The 23,668-nt window shown below is 40.6% G+C and overlaps 1 protein-coding gene across 1 annotated transcript in view; it reads left to right on the top strand.

Moving 5' to 3' along the window:
• Positions 1–6,198: 6,198 nt before the first annotated feature.
• Positions 6,199–23,668, top strand: part of SNX27 (sorting nexin 27) — an 85,510-nt gene continuing 68,040 nt past the window's right edge. The window contains exon 1 of the mRNA XM_030846483.2: positions 6,199–6,681. Within this exon, the coding sequence (XP_030702343.1) occupies positions 6,365–6,681 (317 nt within the window). The 5' untranslated portion in view covers positions 6,199–6,364. The remainder of the gene's footprint in view (positions 6,682–23,668) is intronic.

Here is a 23,668-nt window from a genome sequence, read left to right as displayed (position 1 = left end):
TACACTTTTGGCCTATGAGACATGAGAGAAAGCTGATGCAAGGATTCTAAAAAGGGTTTCTTTGCTTTGACAAATACACACTTCCTATTTTCTGCTTCTCAGTATGGTGGCCACATGTGTGAGTGATGCCTGGAGCTCAGCAGCCATTTTGTCACCATGAGAAGAGTTAGCCACATCACCCAGATAATACACTGAAGATGGCAGAGGGGCAGATGGAAAGAATCTGGATCCTTTATCATGTGAATGACCTTCTGAATTAACCAACTCTGGAACTCCCCACTTTTAGTCTTGCTATTTATGCAAGATCATAAATTTCCTTATTATTTAAACCACTTTTGCATTTTCTGTACTTGCAGCCAAAAGCATACTATTGATAAATGACTTGTTAAGGATTAAAGCTAAACAGGAACCAATGCAGAGGACCCAAGTCTCACATGCTTTTCCACTGGATGATGCTATTGACTCAGCATTGGTCTTTTTGTTATGAGCTAGCCCAACCTATTGTATTATTTCTGAACTGTTGGCTCTGGGAAGCAATTTCTAGGAAAAGGGACCCCTGGAAAATTGAGTTTGATTTTGAGAAAAGAAAGGGGAGGGGAGACGTTGGAGAAAATGAAGAGAGACACAAATAACAGGGTGAATATTGCCTAGGGAGTTGCAACTGGAAGGATGGTAAAAAATGATATTTGGGAATAGCTCTGTGAAACATGCCAGTCAGGTGTGGTGAGACGGAATGGGTGAAAAAAGCCAGCCAGTATGGCTGTAAGAGCCAGGGAGCTTTTCTCTCCAATGGGAAACCCAGCAAATCTCAGAGAGTTGTTGTGTGACAAAGTAGAAGACAAGGGCATCATATGAAGATGACCAGGTAAAGGGCTTTGAAATACTGCAACTACAGAATACTGATAGGAAACTAACATAATTATAATTACACACGAAGCTGACATCAACGCTCACTTACATTAAACCTGTGGCAGATTGTACTAGCTATTCCTCAGAGCCTACACAGCAAACTTTCTTTTAGACATGTGAGCTGGGCATGTGATCCTGGTTTGGACAATCACAGTTCTTCATTCTCAAGGCAACTTCAATCAGTCCAGGTGGTAGGCACATGACTCAAGGAATGGCAAAAGTCCTTCCCTAGGAAATTAGATACAGACACTGCGAAAAACAAGGTGTTTTTTGCTAATAGACAAAGAGAAACAGAGATGAGCAAAAATGAAAGGCAGAAGAAAAAGAGGGAGATGACCTTGAGTTCTCTGTGTCAGACCTTAAGGCCTAGGTTCCTATAGCATTTGCTCTAAATCTATGAGCTATCCCAGTGTGGCAGATTATGTTTTCCAGAAATGGCCACCATGATATATCCCATCCCATATACTCTAATTACACTGCAACATCGATACTCCTTCCATGGAGTGGTGGTGTCTATATCCCCTCCCCTTGCACCTGGACAGACCTTTATGACCACTTGGACCAAAAAAGTATGGTGGAAGTGCTGCTATATGACTTCTGACACAGAGTCATTAAAAACGCCATACACTATTGCTTTATTCTCTTGGGACATCTGATTTTGGAAACCAGGCACCATGCTTGAAGAAGCCGATAGTCACATGAAGAGACCATGTATAGGAGTCATGCCAACAGCCCTAGATGAGGTCCCAGCAGACAGCCAGCCTCAACCACCAGAAATGAGACATTTCCAGATGAACCCAGCCATCGAGTCACCCCTAGCCTTTGTCTTCCCAAGTGAGGCTCCAGGCATCAAGCAGGGGCAGAGACAAGTCATCCCTATGTATCCTATCTGAATTCCTGACCCACAGAGTCCAAGAGAATAATAAATCGATGGTTTTAAACCACTAAGCTTTGGGATGGTTTGTTACACAGCTACAATTAAGGAAATACCCAGTGTCCTCCTTAGCTATGTGAACAAATAAATTCTCTTTTTTGCTTAAGCTAATTTGAATTGAGTTTGTCACTTGCAACTAAAGGAATCTTGACTCATAAACCCTCTAGTCTCTAGGTCTTTTTTTTTTTTTTTTTAAAGAAGATGTTGGGGGTAGGAGTTTATCAATTAATTTTTATTTTATTTTTGCTGTGTTGCACCTTCGTTTCTGTGTGAGGGCTTCCTTAGTTGTGGCAAGCGGGGGCCACTCTTCATCATGGTGTGCGGGCCTCTCACTGTGGCGGCCTCTCTTGTTCCGGAGCACAGGCTCCAGACACGCAGGCTCAGTAGTTGTGGCTCACGGGCCTAGTTGCTCCGCGGCATGTGGGATCCTCCCAGACCAGGGCTCGAACCCGTGTCTCCTGCATTAGCAGGCAGATTCTCAACCACTGCGCCACCAGGGAAGCCCTGTGTCTCCTGCATTAGCAGGCAGATTCTCAACCACTGCGCCACCAGGGAAGCCCTAGTCTCTAGGTCTTATCCACTCTAGCAAATCAGTTAATTCAGTTTACCAAAAAAGTGATTTTTCATGTGGTCTTCACAGAAAAAAGTACAGAAAGGTAGTGAAAATGAAAGAAGAGTCAGAATTAGTGCAAAGGCCTAAAAAAAAGAGCCCTCTTTTTGTTTTCTTCAACTCATGACTCCCTGGGAAATGGCATGCCTTATTTCCTCATTCACGCCATTTAATTTTTCTGCTTAGGGTTGGGTGCTGGCCACTGATCTGCTGAGTGACTTTTTTTTTTTTTTTTTTTTTTTTTTGGTGGTACACGGGCCTCTTACTGCTGTGGCCTCTCCCGTTGCGGAGAACAGGCTCCAGATGCGCAGGCTCAGCGGCCATGGCTCACGGGCCCAGCCGCTCCGCGGCATGTGGGATCTTCGCAGACCGAGACACAAACCCGTGTCTCCTGCATTGGCAGGCGGACTCTCAACCACTGCGCCACCAGGGAAGCCCTGCTGAATGACTTTTGAAAGTCATTGTACCTTGCTCGATCTACTTCCTTTTTCAAAGGGTGATAGCGGAGGGAGCTATTCCTTTACCAGCAAAATGAGAGAATAGGGCTAGATATGATATTAATTAGTATTTTTTTATTGGATTATAATTGTTCTACAATGTTGTGTTAGTTTCTGCTGTACAACAAAGTGAATCAGCCTATGTGTATACATATATCCTCTCCCTCCTGAGCCTCCCTCCCTATTAGTACTCTTAATAATAGCTCTGTGCTAAGTATTAATATTATGTTAGGTGTTTCCCACATATTCTCATTTGGTCCCCACCATGTCCCTATGCAGCAGGTATTATTAGCCACTTTATGGTCCTTTCCTGGACTAACATTCTATCAACCTTTGTTGAGCTCCTTCTCTTGTGCCTCTCACTCTGATACACTCTGAGGGCATGACAAGTCACATGTAACAAGTTCCTTGTTTTCAAGAAGCTTATGTTCAGATTGGAAAGGTAAAGCTAAACTAAGTATTAAATTGATCTAAACTGAGTAGCACTGACCATAGATGCAACAGGAGTTATATTAGTTATCTATTGTCCTGTAACAGATTACCACAAATTTAGCAGCTTAAAACAATACACATTTATTATCTCACAACTTTTGTGGTCCAGGAGTCAGGGTTCAGCTTAGCTGGGTCCTCTGCAGGGTCTCACAAGCCTGCAATCAAGGCACTGGCTGGGCTATGTTCCCTAGTGGAGCCAAGAATCCTCCTCCAAGCTCACGAGGTTGTTGGCAGAATTTCTTGCAGGCTTAGGACTGAGGGCCCTATTTTCTCGCTGTCCACTCAGGGCAACTCTCAGTTCCTAGAGGCTCCTGCAGTTCCCTGTCATGGGCCTTCTTCACCAGCAGTTCACAACATGGCAGCGTTCTTCTTTAGGGCCAGCAAGAGACTCTCACCCCAGTCAGCTAAGAAGGAATGTTATATAATGTACCTGTAACCATGGGAGTGACACATCATCATCTTCACTGTATTCTATTGTCTAGAAGCAAGTCACGGGTCCTGCCCACACTCAAGGGGAGGGTATTACAAAAGCGTGTGACTCACTGAAGGGGAGATGGGGTCACTGGAAGGTGTATTTGTTGCAGGGATTTAAAAAAGAGAGAGGGGACTTCCCTGGTGGTGCAGTGGTTAAGAATCCGCCTGACAATGCAGGGGACACGTGTTCGATCACTGGTCCGGGAAGATCCCACATGCCGTGGAGCAACTAAGCCCGTGCACCACAACTACTGAGCCTGCGCTCTAGAGCCCGCGAGCCACAACTACTGAACCTGCGTGCCACAATTACTGAAGCCTGTGCACCTAGAGCCTCTGCTCTGTAACAAGAGAAGCCACTGCAATAAGAAGGCTGCACACCACAAAGAAGAGTCGCTCACCGCAACTAGAGAAAGCCCGTGCGCAGCAACGAAGACTCAATGCAGTCAAAAAAAAAAAAAAGTGCTTAGAATAGTGTTTGGCACATAGTTACGTTGAGAGAGACAGTCCTTCATGGGTCTTTCATGCTTCTACCCATCTTCCTGGGTATGACAAGAATGCAAAGCCCTGACCGCTTTTTACCAGGGTCATTTCTCAGGGTTATGTTTACAGTTAGCAGCTGTGAGTATTGAAGTAAGCTCTCCCTCCAGGACAAACAACAGGTTTGCTTACTGCTTCCTACAAAACAGCGGGTTCCCCAGCTGTGGTGTAAGCCCACCAAGTGCACAGCATTCATCTGAGCCCTTCATGTCATCCCTGTGGCACTTGGCGGGGCAAGAGGAATTGATACAAAGGGGCTGAAGCTCAAGTGGCTCCCTATGTCGCGAGTAAAAGTCCTTTGTCTCTGACCCAGGAATTCTGTGTCTTTTATCAGCATCCATGATACAGTAACAGACTAATTTATTAGCCTGCCAGTAGAGTAAAATCAAATACCAGACTTGAGCAGTTAAGTGCTTAAGTAAGCTATTTTTCATTATTTTTGCTCTTGCTCTTCTTACTTGCCTTTGCCAGGCATTCTGCACAATATCTGCAAGTTTGTGTTCGGGTAGGTAGCCAAAAAACATCAATTGCTGCCATATGCAAAGAACTCTACTGTGTTGTTGGGGGAAACAAAATGAATTTGAAGTAACGGTAACTTCAAAATCACTGCTCAATACTGTATGTTGTCATTTATACGTGGAGTCTAAGAAATAAATCAAAGTAGTGAATATAACAAAAAAGAAACAGACTCTCAGTTACAGAAAACAAACTAGTTGTTACCAGTGGGGAGAGGGAAGGGGGGAGGAGCGTGATAAGGGTAGGGGATTAAGAGGTACAAACTACTGTGTATAAAATAAATAAGCTACAAGGATATATTGTGCAGCACAGGGAATATAGCCCATATTTTATAATAACTATAAATGGAGTATAATCTTTAAAAATTGTGAATCACTACGTTGTATACCTGAAACTTACATAATATTGTAAATCATCTATATTTCAATAAGAAAAAAAATATGGATATTTTAAAACTTAAAAAACAAAATCATTGCTCAATTGAAATTATTACTTGGACACTCTAATGTCCAGGTCTAAATCACTGAGACCATATAGTTTCCTCTACATATGCTTTTTTACATAGATGGGGCAAGTTTTTATGTAGTTGCAATATATGAAAAGAAAGTTGCACAGAAATAACTGGGCCTTGGTTCCTGTTACTTAACAGCTGGATGACTTTGGTTCAGTTTCCCAATACTGAAATAGAGAAGCGAATTCATGACCCAGTTGTCTCACAAGATTGTTGGGGTCATTCAATAAAATAATGTATATAGGGACTTCCCTGGTGGTCCAGTGGTTAAGACTCCCGCTTCCACTGAGGGGGTGGGGGTGGGGCGCCGATTCCGCCTGCGAGCCCGCGGGGACTGAAAAAAAAAAAGTATGTAGACACATAAGGTACTGAGCAAACGAGTTGTTATAATTTAAGACTATGCTGACACAAACATCAAGTTGTCCTAATATTATTGTTTTTTAAAGATTATGAAATGAAAGAAAAATAAAATATCCTCCACGTCAGCAGATGAATCTGTCACCTCCACTCCAGGCTGGGTTACCTGCTCACCATCCAAAAGGACACTCGTAAGAAGAGCTTGAAAGGTGAACTACAACCCCCAGCAGGCTTTGCGCCCAAATTGCGTCACATAACCTCAGCTCCGGCCCGGGCCCAGCCCTCTCCCCGCCCCCACCATTCAGAAACTACAACTCCCAGGAGGCTTCACGGCGTCTAAACCGTCCTCTTTCCCCCCGCCCCCTGTCTCCCCTTTACCCGCGCCGGCAGCTCCGTGGCCGACTCGGGTCCCGCCGTCGGCGGAGCGGGCGCGCGCGCCGGGGGTCGCGCGGCTGCTGAGAAGGCCGAGCACGCGCGGAGGGAGTGGAGGCGTAGGGTGGTGGGAGTACGGCTTGCTCGCTCGCAAGATGGCGGATGAGGACGGGGAAGGGATTCACCCCTCAGCCCCTCACAGGAACGGAGGTGGCGGCGGCGGCGGCGGTGGGGGGTCTGGGCTCCACTGCGCCGGGAACGGCGGCGGGGGAGGCGGCGGCCCGCGGGTTGTGCGCATCGTCAAGTCCGAGTCCGGCTACGGCTTCAACGTGCGGGGCCAAGTGAGCGAGGGCGGGCAACTGCGGAGCATCAACGGGGAGCTGTACGCGCCGCTGCAGCATGTGAGCGCCGTGCTGCCCGGGGGGGCGGCCGACCGGGCCGGGGTGCGCAAGGGGGACCGCATTCTGGAGGTGTGAGTATCGGGGCTGCCCGCCGCCCCACCCCTTCCCCTCTGTCTGTCCCTGCATTTCCCCTCTACCCCTGTCACCCTCAGGCCGCACCTCCCCTCAACCCCCGAACCGGCCCCCCGCCCCTCCATGGAGGTTGGCCCTTTTACCTCCCCACACCCCGGGTTTCTGGGACCCCCGCACCCTCCCTGTAATCTCCAGTGTCCCAGCGCCCCTACTGCTTTTACCCCTGCCCCCATTGCTTTGGCTTCGTTTCTGCCCCCTTGCCTTCCCCTTTGGCATGCTGCTTTCTGCTCCTCGGTGCCCCTTTGCTTTCCTCTTGTTGAACCTTTTTCTGCTTCTGACTGACAGCATCTCCTTTTCTGACCCAGCCACTGTGTGTCCTCCTCAAGTTCTCATCTTGAGCATCATAGTTTCTTGTTCTCCACCACTCCCTTTAGCCCCCGTGGACCGACGCTTCTGCCCTCTAAACCAAATAGGCAGGACCTTTGGTCGGCTCCTACTTTTCTTCCGGAAACATCATCCCTCCACGCTGCACTCCTTTTTCTTTCCTTAGTTACCCTCTCCTTATGGTTAAGCACTCTATATTTTTCTGTCCTACCGTGTGTCCCTTTCCTCCCGTCTTTTTTGTATTGATACTCTGAGAATACCTTCTTTTCTGACCCTTGCTTTTTTTTTTTTTTTGATGGTGGTGTCGTCTTTGACACGATAGTTTTTCACAGTAGTCCCCTTATCACACCAGTATTTTGAATCTAGCGTCTCCATCACCACATCCCTCTGAGAGCATCCCTGTTCTGGCCCCTGTCTTCACTTCTGCACCATACTCATATTTCTTTTTCGTCGGGTTTATGGTAGAGCTCTCTTTAGCTCCTACTTCCCCCCAACTACAGCCCCTTTTGGGTCTTTGACCTCCCCACTTTTTCAGGGCATGCCATTTTCATTCTCTCTTCTAGTCTGTTCTCTTGTGATATCATGCTTGACTTTATCCTATTTCTCTCTGAGGTTGTTTTCCCTTCTTTCTCTTTTTTAGGCTCCTTCATGTTGAAACCCATCCTCTTTCCTTGCTGCAGTGCCTCCCGCTTCATATTCCTTCATCCTTACTTCCTCACCGAATACCTTAAAGCTCTGGCAGGATGCTGCCCTGTCTTGCAGTTTCTTTGCAGACCTCCTCCTACTCCTTTAATCCAGGTGTTACATTTGTGTTTTTATACTTTGTATTAAGATTTGTATAGTGATTGCTGATTGACTGGTAGGTGGTGTATGCTCTCATTGTCTCCATTCTCCTCAGCAGTCTTCAATCCTATATCTCTCTCCTGCTTACTGACTCTTGTATATTCTTTTTTCACACTTTTGCCCTCTCTTTCAGTGCTAGGATTTGCCCTCATGAATCTTTCTCTCTCTTTTTTTGGCCGCTCCGCGCGGCTTGAGGGGTCTTAGTTCCTCCACCAGGGATTGAACCCAGGCCCACCACAGTGAAAGCGCAGAGTCCTAACCACTGGACCGCCAGGGAATTCCCTCTTTCTCAATATTATAAATGTTATTTTAACCATAATTTCCATAACCTTCAGTCTTTCCTCTAGTAGAACAGTAGGTTTATACAGTAGGTTTGATCAATGTTTCAAGGGGATGAGTATTTTGAAGGACCTATAGAGTAGTCAATCCCTTCTTATTCAGCTTATGCCTCTTACCCTTATCCTTGACATTCTTACTCTATGGTATCCATTCATTCTGTTTCCTCTTACCTTCCACCTCAAGAAAGAGTAGTTCACCCAAGTAAGTGTTTGAAGCTATTATACCTATCCTCTGTCCTTCCTGTAAATAGATGCGTTCTTTTTTCTCTTAATGTCCTATGACTTTTCTGGTACTCTGGCAATATATGCTTAATTTTTTGGGTGTCAGGGCATTCAGATGCAGAATGCAGTAGTGACCTTTTGCTTTGTACCTGGGCACCTAATTCTTTTCTTTCTAGATAACTCAAAATCTGTGGCTGATGTTTCCTTCTGATAGAAGCTCTTGGAATTGTCATTTTCCTTTCCCTTTGGAAGTTAACTTTGTATCCAGCTGTTTATTTTTAAATTTAATACTGAAGTATTTATGTAAAATTATAAATTTATCATAAAGTTCTAAATCATTTTTTCTTTACTGGAATAGAGTACTGTGGTTTTTGCAGCAGAGTCCAGATATAAACTAGGTACTCTAAAGGAGACCTCAGATGATTCCCCAGACAGACAGAAGGACTTGCCTCAGGCCCAGGTTCCAGTCTAGGCCCATTTCTTCTTCTAGAGAAAAGACATTACATTTTAGTGGTGATGAGTATACAACTTTCTCTCTTTTAGTGGGTGGGGCAAAAAGAGCACTCTTTGCTTAGAGAACTTTTTTCTGGAATGTTGTGATGATTGGACATCTACCTGGCATTGGATTCTCACCTTCCAACTGTATTTTGATTTCCAAATTCTTTGAAGTTTCTCTGCTACTATAGTGAAAATAGTAATAGTTGTAACAGAGCCAAGATAGGTGGTAAATTGTTTGGGTCCTCAACTATACAGTTTCTTTCTCTGTCCTTCCCTTCTTCCAAAGTCTACATCTTCTCCTTAGGTTTTCAAGTGAGAGGAGGAAAACAGAGAGCAAACAGACATTGTTCTTGAGGGATATCTGTATCCGCTACTTGTTTTGATCTTGGTTAGGTTGATGCTGATTTTCCTAAAGCATTCTTTAGGCAACACTTTTTTCTGTCTCTCACCCATGTTCCTTAAATTAACCTCTCTGTTGTCCCAGGTAAGCTTTGCATGTTGATGAAGTGCCATCATGTTGATGAAGTAGGGTCAGAGTAGGCATAGGTAGATTATTATTGTGTAGATGTAGTTTGTATCGAGTTATAGGTGGATGTGTGGACCTTCTTAAACAGATCATTGTTGATTAAGACTTTTCCCGATTTTAGACACTTTCCTCCAATATGCAAATTATTGTATTCCAATTTTCATATATTGCAGTAGTTTGGACAACTGATAGAGGTTTGAAAGAACAGATGAGATTTACGAGAACAGAAGCTTGGACAAAAAAGAGCATTTTTTCTGTGCATTTCTTTAAAGGCTGCTTACCAAGGCCTTGTCCTAACTGAATCTAGGAGAAGTCATTAAATTAAATTCAATATGATTTGGTTTGTCCTTTCTCCCTTCAAAGCTGACTAGATTCTAACTGGTTAGGGAAAGAGTCATGTTGCAGGGCTTGGTGCTGGAGTATGAACAAGCCTTCTGGGCTCTGAATTTTACTGCAGATGGAAAGTTTTCTTGAATGGCAGTGTTAGCCTTCACCTTGTAATTTTTCCAGTGTAACATATATTGAGTGTCTTCCCTTTGATGTATATACACTTGGAGACTAGTGAGTAAAGGATGCTTTCAACAAATAAAACCAAAATAAATATGTCTTTGCACTAATCATATAGCATGTGAAAAAATATTAGACTTCAGGTGATTTTCTTAAGGTTAAGATAGTTTCAAGGGCTCTTGATTGATTTCTTGAGAGATGCCCTTAGGAGGGTTTAAGTGTGCAGTGGATATGGATATTGTACTGTCTATTTTTGAGAGATTAGGTTTGTCTGTTGGCTAGTTTGTTTTGTCTCTTTGGTGTTTGGGTAATATGGTCTTCAGTAAGCATGGACCCTAAGGTTGGCTTGTAAGCGTTCAATATCATGATATATTTATGCTAGGCAGAGAGTATATGCCTTACTTCTTTTTTAAAAAAATTAATTAATTTTATTTTTGGCTGCGTTGGGTCTTTGTTGTTGCGTGCGGGCTTTCTCTGGTTGCGGCGAGTGGGGGCTACTCTACGTTGTGGTGTGCGGGCTTCTCATTGCGGTGGCTTCTCTTGTTGCAGAGCACGAGCTCTAGGTGCGTGGGCTTCAGTAGTTGTGGCTCGCAGGCTCTAGAACACAGGCTCAGTAGTTGTGGCTCATGGGCTTAGTTGCTCCGTGGCAAGTGGGATCTCCCCGGACCAGGGCTCGAACCCACGTCCCCTGCATTGGCAGGTGATTCTTAACCACTGCACCACCAGGGAAGTCCCACCTTACTTCTTGATAGCTACAAGATAATATAACTTTTCTGTATTAAAGTTAAACCATAAGAAAAAGATGTTTGTGGGTGTATATATATTTGTTTAGTGATAATTTATTTTAAAAACATATAAATATGTCATGGGCATTCTTTTTTTGTTTTTGTTTTTTTAAAATTTTATGTGAAAATTTGAAAATTGACTAAAAAGAGGTTGGGGCCACACGAAATATTTTTATGAGTTAAAAAAGTACATTCTTAGGATCTGCTTTCTCAGTTGTAGCTGAATTCTATTTGGCTTAGATTTTCCAGGTAGGTTTTGTAAATGGTGTTTGAAATCATGGTTATTGATCAAAGGAAGTTTTTATGGCAGTGATCCTCAAGCTTTAGTGAGCGTAAGAATCACTGGGTGTGCTTGTCAAAAGTATGGATTCTCAGGCTCACCCTTTAAAGGTTATGATTCAGTAGGTCTTGCACGGGGCCTAGAAATCTTTAGTTTTTACTCCCTGGCCAGGTGTGGGTAATGCAGCCAACATACCCACCCCATACCTGGAGTGAAACTACAAGCCTTTAATTCTCAGTTCATTTTATTGTCGTGATTATGTAGAGAGTGGTTAGCTAAGACTATATGAACAAAGTGATTTATTAGGCTCTTGAAATCCCAGCCCTTAGGAAAATCAGTTCAGTAGATAGTGGACTAACTGTTGTATCTAATCATCTACACTTTATTTTTTGAATCTTGATAAGCTGTTGTAATAAAGGTGAGGGTTAAGAGGTAGAGCAAGTTAATAATAATTATTATATTACTTTGCAATTTGTATAGTGTTACAGTTTGCACAGTGTTTTTACATTTGATCTTCACAAGAGCCTTGTGAGATAGGGAAAATATAAGCTCCTTGGTGGCAGGGACTATGTCTATGCTGTTTCCGTAGCTTAATATCTAGCGGCACATAGAAAGTACTCTTCTATAAACGCTTGCTGAATGAATGTATGAGTATTATCCCTGTTTCATAAGAGAGGAAACTGGGTGTTGCACTAATGAATGTTAACCAGAATTAAACCCAGGTCTTTGGAAGCTAAATCCAGTGTATTTTCCATTTCTTTGTTTTCTCAGCTATTCTTGACTGTTAATAGTCAACTATTCTTGACTGAAGTCACTTAAAATTCTTAAAATTCAGTCATATCCCTATGAAGTTGGATAGCAGTTGAACTTTGGTTCTATGATTTTGAAATGTAACTGTGTTATATCTTTATTTACCCTGTCTCTCTTATTGTTAAATTGGGTAGAAGACGGGGGACCAAAATAGGCATTCTTTGCCCTTATTTGTTGCTATCTTTATTGGTTATCAGTGAAGAGAGCATGACGATCGTAATTGCAACCCCAAGAAATACTTTTAATTCCATAGGTAGTGGAGGCGGCAAAATAATAAAACTAAATTTGAAAATAGCATTATCTTCCCCACAGAAATGTCTTCTGCAACGTTGCTGTGACCAGAAAAAGATTTTTTGTTAGTAACGTGAAGATTTGTTTGGGTCATATAAGTTATGGTGAAGAACAGTTCTTTTTCCAGCCACCACTTTTCCAGTTTGTTTCAGGAGAGGGTTTATTAACACGCTCTAAAGGATAATTGTTTAAGTCCCGTTGGGAATAATTCTTATGATCTGGTAGATAAGCAAAGAGACTCAGTTGACAAGCAAACATTTATGATTTATGATCACTGCACGGTGCTTTGGGAGCATGATCTGTGGTAAGTTCATTGTTAGATGCTGACATTGCTGGCACAAAGGATATTGTAGTGGTTTAGGTTAGCGCCAGTTAGGGTCATTCTGTTCTTCTACTGTCAACTATAGAGATGGTTTCTGTGCTTCACTTAGGCAGTCTAGTAAGAGCCAGTGTATGGGTGGTGCAATTCCAGGCCCACATTTGGAAAAAAAAATTTAGGCAGTTTAAAACCATTTTTAAAAAAATTGAAACTCATAGATTTTGTATTACACCCAGTTAAAAAAAAAAAAACCACCTGAAACAAGTTTCACAAAACTGTGTTTATTAGTATCATGTACTCTGGTATTTTTTAGTCCGTCAGTATTTTGGGTTTTTTGTTTTGTTTTTTGAATGCTGATGGTGGCCCACTGCATTAATTTCATGACTCATTAGGTTGTAATCCACTGTTTGAAAACCAGTGATTTAGGGTATCAATTTTATGATGTTGGCTAATAATCACCTCATGTTCAGCCTGGTACCACAATTAAGCACAAACTATGTGTAAAGTACTGTTAGGCTTGTATGAGTCACAGAGTCCCTGCATCCCTGCCCTTGGGAAACTTACACTGCGGTGGGGAAGGTGCATGTAAACAATTTACTGCATGTAAAGCAAAATGAAATAATGGAGATAAATGAAAAACACAATGGAGTTTAGAGGTGAGAAGAGTGAATATGCTTGAGAAGATTGGAAGATTGGTGGGTGAATGGGTCATAGAAGGCTTTTAAACTGTGATTGAAGGACAGGTATAATTTTAGTAGGCAGAAGAGGGGGAAAGATTTTATAGGCTGAAGTAACTGTGTAACCAAAGGGAGGATCTTAGGATAACAAGGAATCGAAAGTTGCTGTTTGTTTATAGACACCTGTGCTTCAGGTTAGATCAAATGGGGTTTTGATTGCCGTGCTAAAAAGTTTGGATTTTATTCTGTTTTTGAGGTCAGAATATCGTTATATGTGCATTAATACCCAGGACTCCCTGAGAATCTAGTTTTTATTTAATTATTTACCTGAAGAGGTTGAATAACATTTCCAAGGCCAAAGAGGAAAATCACTGTTAGAAGAATTTCAGAGCATCTACTCTCTTGGGCTGTCTTGTACTATATAAAGAAGGGAACTAAAGACAACTAAGCTCTAATGCCCAGAGCTGGGAGCAGCTGGTGAGGAGCTGGTTGCCTTTAATTTGTATATGTATTTTACTCACAGCACAGTTCAGCTTCTCAAATATTTGTTTCTCTTTCTCTTATGTTTTATATGACTGTACTTACTATTGTGTTTACAGTTGGTAAGTTTGATCCTATATGCCGTAGGTCCACTTGTGCTCTGCCCTACAGATGTTCTGTTTTAGCTGTACTCCTCTGATTTGAAGATGCCTCCTTTAATTTAAATCTTTTATTTTGGCAGACAGCATGTTGCTGGGAGTTGAGTGGGACGGAAGACAGACAGGGAACTTAATATGTATAGTACTAAGATTTATACCTGAAGTCTACATTCAAAATGAAAATTCTTACAAAGATCCTTCAAATAAGTTTGTTTATTTATTTATTTGTATGTGTTGGGTCTTCGTTGCTGTGTGCGGACTTTCTTTAGTTGTGGCAAGTGGGGGGCTGGTCTTCGTTGTGGTGCGCGGGCTTCTCATTGCGGTGGCTTCTCTTGTTTCGGAGCACGTGCCCTAGGCACGCGGGCTTCTGTAGTTGCAGCACGCCGGCTCAGTAGTTGTGGATCGTGGGCTCTAGAGTGCAGGCTTAGTAGTTGTGGCGCACTGGCTTAGTTGCTCTGCGGCATGTGGGATCTTTCCAGACCAGGGCTCGAACCCACGTCCCCTGCATTGGCACGTAGATTCTTAACCACTGCGCCACCAGGGAAGCCCCAGATAAGTTTAAGAATTGGTGGTGACCGTACAGTGAATTTCTCCTGTCAGTATTGTGAGGGGTACTTCAGAATTAGATTTTGTGATATGGTATCAGTCAAATGCTAGGTAGTATGTGTGTAGTCTTTTTTGTTTATTATTTATTGCTCCCTGCTAACTAATAAGGTTTTCATATAGTTGAGGAAATATACCTATCTGCAAGGTATTAAAGTTGCAGAGTAAGGTACTGCATTTGAGTACTCTTATGTGTACTTCCTTTAATGAACTTCCGTTGTTATGAAAACATCTTTTAAAAAAATGGTTTTTGCTTAAGCTATCTGAAATTGCAGATTCGTATGTCAGACCTCAGAGCAAGACTAGAATGACAGGTCTGTGTATTCTGTGGACTTGAAACACAAGTAATTAGTTTACTTCTCTTTGGAAAAGTACAGAGCAGTCTGCAGAGTCAGCTGCTTGTGTGGATTTTCTCCCAGCTGCTTTGAAGAGGCTGATTACTCTTACGGAACTATTCAGTGTGATTAACCAGGAAGCTCTCTCTCTCCCCTCCAACCCCCTGCCCCCGACAGTACTTTTATATCTGTGGGCCTATCTAGTTATATTTATTTAGTATGTTTTGAAAATTGATTAACTTAATATTTGGAGATGTGATGACCTCTGTGAAAGTTTTGGAAACTTCTTCCACTTCTTTTGCTGATCAGTTTAATCATGATAAAGTTTGTAATTTAGTGTGCAGTTTGTCTACTGAATGTATCATGCAGGTTACTTAATTCTTTTTACCCAAAATTATGATCATTTTGATTCTGGTAGGGTTAAAAACTATTTTTTGGATCTGTTTTCTCAAGGTAGGTAACTTGCATCTCTTTTCTTAGAAACGACAGTGAGTTTTGTTCTCTTTACCTGGTGTTTTGAATCCAAGGAAATGTGACACTAAAGTTTCCCTTTCTGAATTGTGTGCTAATAGATTATTTTAGATTTCCCTGGCCTACCAAATTATCCTTTATGTTTCTGATTTGGAAAAGGTCTTACTGTAACTTTCTTCTTATTCAATATGCTGAAATAGACTACAACTTAACAAAAACTGTACTGTAGTCTGTGTTCCTCAGCTTCCAAAAAATTGTGCAAACTTAATTTGGGTTAAAAGATGGTATTTGATTGCTGAAGGGCCATATGACTTAAAAAGTATCTATCTTGTTATTCATTTCTAAGGGCTTGTTACATAGATGAAGGTATTTTGAACTGTTTTTTCAGTAGTAGTGATAGATTTACACTTTTCCTCACACTCAAATACAGTACCTCTGGAGACAAATTGAATATTTAGGAAATGGGTGTTGGGATTCAGGGTGCAGTTTGTCACCGCAGAACAGACTTATCAGATCACATGAAGAATCATGTTTTTAATTGCATTATGTGAATAATTCAGAAATAGTAGTGAAATAGAACTTTAAAATATTAAGATTCCTCCTTTGGTAACTTACCTGACTTGCAAACTAAGGTTGTTGATAAAGCAAGTAGATTTTATTCTTTAATTAACTTTCACTGTACACCAAACTAAAAACATTGGGGAGTTGCATTTAAATTGGCCATTTAGGCAATGGTTCAAATTATAGCAGATCTCAGAGACTGAGTTGGTGTTGAGAAATGCTTTAGGACTGATTATGTTTGTTTTGCTGGTGAATAATTGATTGAGGGGGCCTGAGAAATAGGGTAGATAGGAGGAGAATGAGTTAGTCAGGTTAGGGAAACCATTATGGCTATTAGCAACTTTCTTACCTTTATCTAGCATTCATTATCCCCGCAGTGCGAAGAAGTAACCTATTTTCACATCTAGCTTTACATTTAAATTGAACCATAGAGTTGTTATATGCTGATCAAGTTTTTAAAGACCAAAGTTGAAAAGTGAGCAAACAAAAAAATCTTATCCAAACAAGATAAATGTATACTTTTATAGCTTTAGTATCGGGAAATTTCTTTAAGACTTTACTGGTAATACTTTAGCCTCTGTCGTGTGAGGAAACCCATTGTGCTTAAATTTTTTTTTTTTTTTTTGTGGTACGCGGGCCTCTCACTGTTGTGGCCTCTCCCGTTGTGGAGCACAGGCTCCGGACGCGCAGGCTCAGCGGCCATGGCTCACAGGCCTAGCCGCTCCGCAGTATGTGGGATCTTCCCGGACTGGGGCACGAACCTGTGTCCCCTTCATTGGCAGGTGGACTCTCAACCACTGCGCTACCAGGGAAGCCCCTGTGCTTAAATTTTTTAACTAAATGTGGTACATTTAGTTTTTATGAGATGAAACAATATAATTATAATAGATTATTCCCAGAATTAACATAAAATACAGGCTGCTTTTTAAATGTCAACATGTTTATTTCTTATTCCTTCTTCTTACCTCATTTTGCTATCCTTGGAATCAGTGTTTATTTTTTAAAAAATTAATAAAAACAATTTACTTTTATTTTCAGTATATTTCAGTAAAAGAAAACATAGCCTCACTTTGGAATTGCTTACATAATTGAATGTCATATTTTACTCTTAACCATTATTTTTATTGCTACCCACAATAGAAAACAAAATGATCACTAATACTAAGGCTTGAAAAATGTAGAGCTTGCATAATATTTTTAGTACTTCCCTCTAAATAGTGAAACCAGTATAAAAGTTAAAAATAAGGAATTAAATTATGGAAGTGCATGAAGGAAAACCAGTATTGAGTTTATGTGCTAATCTTAATAATTTTTTTCATTCACTCAGGGAAAACTTTTAATGAGTGCTTACTACATGACACATACAATATTAGACACTGGGGATAGGAAGCTGAATGACATGTAGTCTTTGCACTAAGGAATTTTAGGTTTGGTGGAGAAAGCGGCAGCCTTAGGTTATTTCTTAAGCATAGTTGACCTGATTCTTATTCCTCCTCCCTAACCTCCCCCCCGTCCTGCCTCACCACAATGGGATGAACAAGTTTAGAGCAATTCCTCCAAGCCGCCATAAGTACTCTTCTGCCCTTAGTTATCTAAACTAGTAATGCAAGTGCCTAGAGACTATGTGCATATTCACAGGAGTCTTCCAGACACAAAATGTACTAAAACTAGGAGGACTGTATAGTTTATTGTCCAGACCAAGACACTTGAAAGGGGCCCATTAATTATGCTAGGATAAAAGGTGTAAACTAGTTGTGTCCTGGCCATGTGGAGCACAGATCCAAAGCCTTAGTAATTTTAATATAGGAGGCTGTTTTAAAATCCTAAGACTAGAATTTTGTATTTTATTAGGAGGGAAATGAACAAGTTTGTTTTACTCTTGGTGTCAAGTTGTTACATTGGCTTTACAGATAATTATCAGATAACAAATGAACTTCTGAATAGCTTGATTATAATTTTATATTGATTTTTAAAATACCTTAAAACCTTAAGCCTTATTATACTTTTTTTTATTGAATGACAAGATTCGTTTATTTAGAAATAAGTCTACCTGTGTAGATTATATTTGTTTCCTGATTGCCTTGGAACTGGAAGTTTTGAGGAATCTATTACTCCTTCCCAAGTAGTAAACCCTTGTTACTTGTGGCTGGAGGTATTATGGTCGAAAGACAGATGATGCTTATTTGTACTTTTCCTGCCTCAGGCAGCATTCTTTGTGAATAGAACACCCAGCCAAAGGTAATGGTGAGCAGCTTATTTGACACGTTATTTATTCTTTTTTCCCTCTTTGGGAAGACTAGATGCTGATTGACATACCTCTCAGTTTCTCAACCCTGCCAGGGCCATACTTTATCGTTATTAGTACTCTCTTTTGCCCAGCATTAAATTTTTGGATGTAGGTGCTTTAAAATATTGGTATAAATGTTGAATTTTGCTTTTGATACTTAAAAAAGGCTTCGGTAAGGGTTTGTGAATTAGGGCTCTCCATAGAATGCACAGCCTCCACCATTATAAACTTCCCCCACCAGAGAGGTACATTTGTTAGAATTGATGAGCCTACATTGACGCATCATTGTCACTTAGAGTCCATAGTTTACTTTAGGGTTCACTCTTGGTGATGTATATTCTATGGGTTTGGACAAATTTGTAATAACAGTATCTGCCATTGTAGTATACAGAGTAGTTTCACTGCCCTAAAAATCCTCTATGCTCTGCCAATTCATTCCTCTCTCCCCCTAAGCCCTGGCAACTACTGATCTTTTTACTGTCTCCATATTTTTGCCTCTTCCAGATTATCATACAGTTGGAATCATATAGTATGTAGCCTTGTCTTCTTTCACCTAGTAATATACATTTAAGTGTCCTTCATGTCTTTTTATGGCTTGATAGCTCATTTCTTTCTAGTGATGAATAATATTCCATTGTCTTCTGGATCTACCACAGTTTATCCATTCCTCAACTGAAGGACATCTTGGTTGCTTCCAAGTTTTGGTAATTATGAATAAAGCTGCTTATAAACATCTGTGTACAGGTTTTTGTGTGGACAAAAGTTTTTGACTCCAAAGAGCGTAATTGCTGGATCCAGGTGGTAAGAGTATGTTTGTTTGTTTGTTTTTTGCGGTACACGGGCCTGTCACAGTTGTGACCTCTCCTGTTGCGGAGCACAGGCTCTGGATGCGCAGGCTCAGCGGCCATGGCTCACGGGCCTAGCCGCTCCGCGGCATGTGGGATCCTCCTGGACCAGGGCACGAACCCGTGTCCCCTGCATCGGCAGGCGGACTCTCAACCACTGCGCCACCAGGGAAGCCCAAGAGTATGTTATTTTTATAAGAAGCCACCAAACTGTCTTCCAAAGTATACCCTTTTGCATTTCCACCAGCAATGAATGAGAGTTCCTGTTAAGCCGTATCCTCATCAGCATTTGGTATTGTCAGTGTTTTGGATTTTGGTCATTCTAGTAGGTGTTTAGTGGTATAAAATTCATTTTTTAAATTATAAAAGTAATGTATTAGTAATGTTAGAAAATTTGGAGACTAAGGAAAAAAAAATCACCTATCTTATCATCCTAACACAACTACTTTTTGTATTTTGGCTGTCCTTTTTTAATGTATTTGTTATGAAGTCATACTGTTACATATAATTTGTGATCTAATTTTTAGAATTAATAGACCATTTTCTAGAATAGTTTTAGATTTATGGAAAAATTGAACAGATAGTGTAGAGTTTCCATATATACATCCCCCACTCCCACCATACAGTTTTTCTCTTATATATGGTTATTTGTTACATGTTTAACATTTGTTAAAATAAATGAACCAATGTTGATACATTATTACCAGCTGAAGCCCATAGTTTATTCTGATTTCATTAGTTTTTACCTAATGTCTTTCTATTCCGGGATCCCATCCAAGATACCACATTACATTTAGTTGTCATGTCTCCTTAGGCGCATATTGGCTGTGACATTTTCTTAGTCTTTCCTTGTTTTTGATGACCTTGACATTTTTTTTTTTTTTTTTTTGTGGTACGCGGGCCTCTCACTGCTGTGGCCTCTCCCGTCACGGAGCACAGGCTCCGGATGCGCAGGCTCAGCGGCCATGGCTCACGGGCCCAGCTGCTCCGCGGCATGTGGGATCCTCCCGGACCGGGGCACGAACCCGTGTCTCCTGCATCGGCAGGCGGACTCTCAACCACTGCGCCACCAGGGAAGCCCCTACCTTGACACTTTTGAGGAGTACTGGTCAGGTATTGTATGCCTGACTATTAGAATTTGTCTGATTTTTTTTCATGATTAGATTGGAGTTTTGGTGATTTTGGGAGGACAGTCACAGAGGTAAAGTATCATTTTCATCAGTTCATATCAACTGTACATACTATCATCATGATTTATGACTGTTGATATTGACCTTGATCATCTGGCTAAAGTAGTTTGCCAGGTTTCTCGACTTTAAAGTTATTCTCCTCCTCCTCTCCCCCCTCTTCATACTGTACCCTTTGGATAGGAGTCACTATATGCAGCCCACACTTAAGGAGTGGGAAGTTATGCTTTTCTCCTTTAGTATGTAGTAACTGTATAATTTATTTGGAATTCTCCATAGGAGAAGAATGTCTCTTCTCCCCTGTGTATTTATTCTGTCATTTATTTATATCAGTATGGGCTCGTGGATAATAATTTTATACTTCGGGTTGTATAATCTGAGACTGCCACTTTATTTTGTTGCTCCAGTTGTTCCAGAATCAGCCATTGGTAGCTCTTTCAGTTGGCTTCTGTGCCCTTCTACCATACTCTCATCAATGTGTGTTTTTTTGTTTTGTTTTGTTTTTGAGCACTTCCTTACTTTCTGGTACTACACAGTGCTCCAGGCTCATCTTGTGTGTTTCCTGCCCCAGTCCTAGAATCAGCCATTTCTCCAAGAGGCACTGGTTCTTTTTACTGGAGAATGTTATTAGAAACCAAGATCTAGGCATTAGGTATGGTTCTTGCTAAGAGGGTGTACTTTCAGGCCCTCTCAGCTGTCAGAGCAAAGAAATATATGAGTGTTTATTAACCCCTGTATATACACATATCTATAAATATTTCTATATGTAACCATCTGTATCTATATTAAGTTAAACATGAGTTCTTACTGATGTCTATAGCTTTTCTTCATTACCATATAGATGTTTTATCCCCTTCCCCTTGCTGATTTGTACATTTCCACTCCAACAATGAGAAACTTGGCTCCCTACATCCACCATTTATTTACTTAATTTTTCAATTCCAGTATACATGTGTAGTAATACCAGAATTGTTAACCTGTACCCCTGCGGGAAACAACTTTACTAACTAGAATACAGTACTTATGTACAGTCCCTTTGGCCTTTAATCTTACAGAATTCATTCATTTCCAGTTACTTAGGTCTGTACCTTTTCCCTCCTACCTGCTTCCATGAGGTTTTTTGAAATAGAGGCCCGCGTACTGCAAAAAAAAAAAAAAAAAAAAAAAAAAGATTTGAAATACAGTTAGAGTCTCTTGTTATAGCCTGGAATTCTCTGAACCTATGATTTAAGAAAAAGTTGCATACATTAAGGTTTACTCTTTGTGTGGTAAAGTTCTGTAGGTTTTGACAAGTGCATCCTCTCATGTATGCAGTGTTACAGTATCATAGGGAATAGTTTCTCTGCCCTAAAAATCCCCTGTGCTTCACTTATTCATCCCTCTCCTCCCTCCAAGCCCCTGGCAGCACACTGATCTTTGCCTTTTCTGGAATGTCATATAATTAATTGGAATCATACAATATGTAGCCTTTTCAGATTGGCTTCTTTCCCTTAGCAATATGCATTTAAGACTCCCGCATGTCTTTTTGTGGCTTGAGAGCTCATTTCTTTTTATAGCTGAATGATATTCCATTGTCTAGATGTACCACTTTTGTTTATCCATTCACTTATAAAGGACATCTTGGTTGCTTCCAGTTTTTGGCAATTATGAATAAAGCTGCTATAAACATCTGTGTGCAGGTTTTTGTGTGAATATAAGTTGTCAACTCAATTGGGTAAATACCTAGGAGTGTGATTGCTGGATCTTATGGTAAGACTATGTTTAGCTTTTTAAGAAACTGTCAAATTGTCTTCCAAAGTGGTTCTACCATTGAATGAATTGCTGTTGCTCCACATCTTCACCAGCATTTGATATTATTGTGTTTCTTTTAACCAAATAGGTATTTAGTGGTATTTGCAGTTCTCCAATGATGAGTGATGTCGAGTAACTTTTATATGTTTATTTACCATCTGTATTTCTTCTTTAGTGAGGTGTCTGTTCAGATGTTTTGCCCATTTTTTAATACATTAAAAAAATTTATCTATTTATTTATTTAATTTGGCTGTGCTGGGTCTTGTGGCCCATGGGCTTCTCTAGTTGAGGCTCATGGGCTCTAGAGTGCACAGGCTCAGTAGTTGCAGAACTCGGGCTTAGTTGTGGTATGTGGGATCTTAGTTCCCCGACCAGGGTTAGAACCCGGGCCCCCTGCATTGGGAGTGCAGAGTCTTAACCACTGGACCACCAGGGAAGTCCCTGCCCATTTTTAACTGGCTTGTTTTCTTATTGTTGAGTTTTAAGGTTCTTTTATATTTTGGATACAAGTCCTTTATCAAATATGTGGTTTCCAAATATATTTTCCCAGTCTGTGACTTGTTTTTCTTAACAGTGTCTTTCACAGAGCAGAAGTTTTTAATTTTTATAAAATTCATCTTAGCAATTTTGTCTTTCATGGATCACATTTTTGTTGTCTAAAATCTCATTGTCATACCCATCACTAGATTTTCTCCTGTGTTATCTTTTAGAAGTTGCATTTTTATAATCCACTTCTTAACATAACAGTGGCCCAAACATATTTACAGATTATTTTGTTCTTCATATTTACAATTTTAAATGGTTGCTTTATAGTTAAATTGTTTTGCTATAATTTTCTTTATCATTCATTTCCCCCTATTGCTGACTTTTTATAAGAACAGAAATTTGGAAACAACCTAAATAATGAACATACTTGTACCTTGCTTTTTCTGTGTTCAGGATTATTTCATTTCTTTCAACAAATACTTGAGAATGGTCCAAATGCCACTGTAAAGTTCTTGCCCTCATGGAGCTCATATTATGATGATTTCCTTAGGATAAATTCTCAGTAAGGCCATTTTGGGTTGAAAGAACATGAACATTTTTATGACTTTAGATGCATATTACCAGTGGAATGGCTTTCCATTTTCTACCTGTTTATGTAGTCATCGTCTCATTTTCCACATAAGTTAACATTAAGAGTAATTGAGATAATAGTTTTGTGCTTTTAAAATTGTTAACCAGATTGTTTATTAGAAAAAATGCAAGCGTTTTAGAAACCTTTGACCATTTACTTTCTCTAGTTGTACTTCTCTTGTCCTGTCAGTAAATTAGGTGTTCTAAAATGTTATTATTTCTGAAACAAAATTCCAAAAAGTTCTTGGTATTTAGTGGTCTGGCATTGTACTTTGGTACAGACACGATCAAGCTTGACTTCCTTTGGCTATTTTTATTGCTTATGCATGTCTGAATCCCTTATCTCCAGAGTGTAAGGGCAAAGTACAGCATGATTGCTAATACAATTAGTCAGTTATGTGATTTGATTGTTTGCCTAAGTTAGATATCAAAGAGGCAGAGGTGGATGAAAAGGAGTCAACCTAAGCCAGCCAGATGATTTAACTGCAAAATTTAAAAGGACATGTCTTTACATTTCAGTAGAGTAGTTCCTTGTTTTTAAAGTCTAGTGTCTAGTATAGATGTACTCAACAACTGGGCAATGAACCAGAGAAAAGTCAAAGGAAGGGTGGTTCTTTTGATGAGTTAGGGGACTGTTTTTCTCCAACTTGTAAGATCTTCACCCAGTTTCCA

This window comes from Globicephala melas, chromosome 1, assembly GCF_963455315.2.
Source record: "Globicephala melas chromosome 1, mGloMel1.2, whole genome shotgun sequence".
NCBI lineage: Eukaryota > Metazoa > Chordata > Mammalia > Artiodactyla > Delphinidae > Globicephala > Globicephala melas.
Note: the sequence above shows the minus strand (reverse complement) of the source record. Positions and strands in the feature narration are given on the sequence as shown.